We start from the raw sequence: 3,455 nt of genomic DNA, 5'->3' as shown, positions 1-3,455 counted from the left end.
TACGATTCATTACTACACTATCGTAGGAATCCTTGAAGCCTAGTCAAGGTGCCTCTTGTTTTTTTTCTCTCCAAAAGGGGTAAATGAAATGATAACAACTTGCAGCGTCATAGGGAGCACTTCCCTGATTCCCCCGGGATGAAAAGCCTAATGATTATTCTGCATCTGTGGAATGTGAATAAAATTACAGATGTTAAAATCATCATGAAGAAGCTATGCAATCTGTAAAATGAAATACAATGCTTTTAAAATGGCCTTATTTTTGTAGGAAAGATCGTTGCAATCAGTGAATTGGTACATAGACATACAAAGATGTGATATTGCCATGCATGATTCAGAAAATTGTGGAGTCCCTTTATAAACTACTTTTTGTATCTTTTATGAGAAGTGGCTTACGACCAACAGTTGAGGAAGAACACTATGAGTGCATCACAGGAAAATTATTCAGGCAAGTAACTGCAATACGCATACCTTATTCACTGCTTGGTTTGCCCTGTTTAACTGGACAGCTGAGTTATTGGCCTTACGAGGAGCAATATTGATCACAAGGTCATCATCCAATTCTTCTTCGGAAGGATCATCTGTTTCTTCCATTTGGAGATCATCCAAATCTTCTTTAGGACTTTCTGTTGTTTCTTTAATTCGCAAATCATTGTCGGAATCAGAGGGTTCTGTCTCAGTATTAGAGGGTTTTGCCTCAGCATCAGAGGGGTCTGTCTGAGCATCTCCTTTCTGCACTTCCGACGAATTGATTTGCTCAGTTTCCTTCTCAAAGAGCTTACTCATCACATAATTCATGATGTTGCGCTCCTTGTGAAACGCAACACGATTAAGAACAACAACATATTCTTCATTGGCTTTCTCAGGAGGTCCACAGTGCTCCTCACAATCGCAGAAATGAGGGTAGGAAGGGATTTCAATATTTCTGAAACTGTATTTGTGCTTTCCACTGCCTTTAAAGGGCAAAGGTTTCAGCTGTAAAAACAGATCCTTGGTTAGGAGAACACATGTCAATGTAATAATTGACATATTAGATAATCATTTCAGTAGGAAATGCACAACTGCTATTTTGATCAATATACAGCATGATACACTACTCTCTTTTGTCATAACCACAGTTACAAAACAAGATGTTTACCTAATATCTAAAGATGACTTCATACTGAATTGCTATTTCTTATTCAAAATCTGATCTTAGCAATTACACCAGCTTAGTTTGGCTCATATTCCGTTAAAATGAACATGATTCAGGCATCAGGTCAGCCTTATGAAAAAAGCAAGTACGGTGTCATGATCATGCTATTAATTATCACGAGGAATGGCATACTGCTACTTGCATAGTCATAACTATTTGCAGTCTTGCACGAATTAAAGAAACTACAGAATGCACGATTTGAAAGATTCACTAAAATAGTCAAACCAAAGAAGTATGCAACACAAAGAGACAACTCACCTTCCTCAATCTCGGGAAGTAGATGTTAACCTTTGAAGTTTCCAGAGCATGCTTCTCCAGCTTCCGCTTCTCCTTCTCCTCCTGCTTGTCCATATCATCTTTCGCAGGCATTTCTTGAGCAGCTGCCGCCGCCGCCGCGGCTTCCTGCTCCAATTCTCGCTTCAGTCGGACGAGGTAGTGCTCCTTGGCCTTCTCAAGTTTAAGCTTCCCTCCTTTCCATTTGCACCCATTGTACTACACGCAGATCAACATCGTATCAGAAATCCTCTGTGCAGCCGCAAAACCAGACAACAAACAGCTATTGGAGGGCCAAAATCTCGTTCATCTCCACTAAAGGCGCTAATTTGGACGAACGGATAGAATCAACAAGCCCCAATCTGCTACTATTAACAAAGATGGTTGGTTGGATGGGGTGGTGGATGCTTACGGTGGAGAAGAGCTTGGCCAGGGCCTTGTGGGAGGGGCATTGGAAGTCGACGTAGGCGAAGCTGCTGCGCGAGAAACGGAAGAATGGATCCCATCCCATCCACCCGTCCCCAACCCTTCCGAAGAACCCAGACGCCGGTCCCACCACCACTCACCTGGATCCGGATGCTGCCGTCGTTCCCCGCATCCAGCCCATGCGCCGTGGCCACCTTGTGCAGACACGCTCGATCGGATCGAGCGAGAGAGCCACTTGCCGCACGCTCGCTGACCTGCCTCGATCTGGAGTGATATGGAGGATTTTGGATTGTGGATCTGAGGCGTCGTTGTCCCTCGCCTCACTTACGCCCGCTGCACGCAACGCCCGTCGTCACGCCTCGTCCGGCGTGACTCCTGGGCCGTTGACCCCGTTCAAAGTAGATCCCCCTCGAAGTCGAGCCGCCGGCGCGCCAGTGACCCCTCCGCCGACGGATCCGTGCGACGAGGGGAGGAGGAGAAGTGGGGAGCCGGGTAGGGGGTAGGAGGAGGAGGAGGAGGGGCGGACTCTGCCGCGCAGCCGACGAGATGCGTCGGAGTGACGCTGCTCAGGGAGGTTTTTTTTAAAACGAATCGTTTTCTCCCAATTACAGAAGGACCACGGGTTGAATACCCGGAAGAGGAGGGCTTTTATGCAAAAGTGCCGACGACGGACGACAGAAGCGCTCCGCGTTTTATTATTAGGAAAGATTACATTGTATGACGTTCGATATTATGTTGTGTGGTGTTCGAAACCTAATGTGACGTCTGATTATTGGACGACATACAAAAAGATAAGGTGCGTGATTTTTTTTTTCAAATGCGTCAATTTTGCCCCGGTCCGAGAGCAAAGTGCAAACGGCCAGGCGCAACGCGACGGGCGAAAGCGGCAGGTTGGGGACCGACCACAGGAGGAGAGTTCACGTCGAGGCCAGCCCGTGTCGTCTCATACCCCGACGCTCGCGAGATTGAGCTTCCAGGGTCGCTTTCGTTTCGCTTTGGATGGTTCCAGTTCCGCGGCCGGTGCAACGCATGCACCGTGCCGGAGAATGAAGCTTCGTGCCGGGAAAGGCCGCGCCGTCCGGGGATTCTTTTCAGGCGCTGGGGCGGGGTTGCGCCCGGTCGCCGAGCAGCAGCTATCGGGGTTGCCTTTTTCTGGCCTCGCCTCGGTTGTTTCCTTGCTCTCTTTAGATGATCTTCTCTTTATGCTCTGAACGATGCGGCTCGTGTCGGGTACAGACACGTTATTGTTGTCTTTATCATATGGGATTGGGGTAGCATCTACAGGGCTACCGCGTCTATCGTATCACGGCGTAGGACAAAAGTTAGTGCTACAATGCTGCCGCTGCTATCGGGAGAAAACGTTTTTAGTGATTGATCTTTCTTTTTTCATTCGTGTGTGTTTTCTCCCCGGCCGTATTTGCAGTGGTCTAATCTGATGCGTCTGCCGACAGGTTTGGAGCCGCCAGGATGATTTTTGCAGCACACTCAGTTTGCGTACGTTCTGATAAAGTGAGTAACTATGTACTTTTTTCGTTCCAAAATAAATAAGGGCAACTCCAAT

The 3,455-nt window shown here is 47.5% G+C and overlaps 1 protein-coding gene across 1 annotated transcript; it reads right to left on the bottom strand.

Annotated features, from left to right (window-relative positions):
* Positions 1-438: 438 nt before the first annotated feature.
* On the bottom strand, positions 439-2,070 carry LOC123429832 (protein REPRESSOR OF SILENCING 3-like). The gene is made up of 3 exons (XM_045113814.1): positions 1,881-2,070; positions 1,454-1,687; positions 439-975 (listed from the first exon to the last, which is right to left on the bottom strand). Exons 1-3 carry the CDS (start codon positions 1,977-1,979, stop codon positions 445-447), a joined length of 864 nt encoding a protein of 287 aa, XP_044969749.1. The 5' UTR covers positions 1,980-2,070; the 3' UTR covers positions 439-444.
* Positions 2,071-3,455: the final 1,385 nt, after the last annotated feature.

Source organism: Hordeum vulgare, chromosome 2H, assembly GCF_904849725.1.
Source record: "Hordeum vulgare subsp. vulgare chromosome 2H, MorexV3_pseudomolecules_assembly, whole genome shotgun sequence".
In the NCBI taxonomy this organism is placed as follows: Eukaryota; Viridiplantae; Streptophyta; class Magnoliopsida; order Poales; family Poaceae; genus Hordeum; species Hordeum vulgare.
This window is presented reverse-complemented; position numbering and strand designations above follow the sequence as displayed.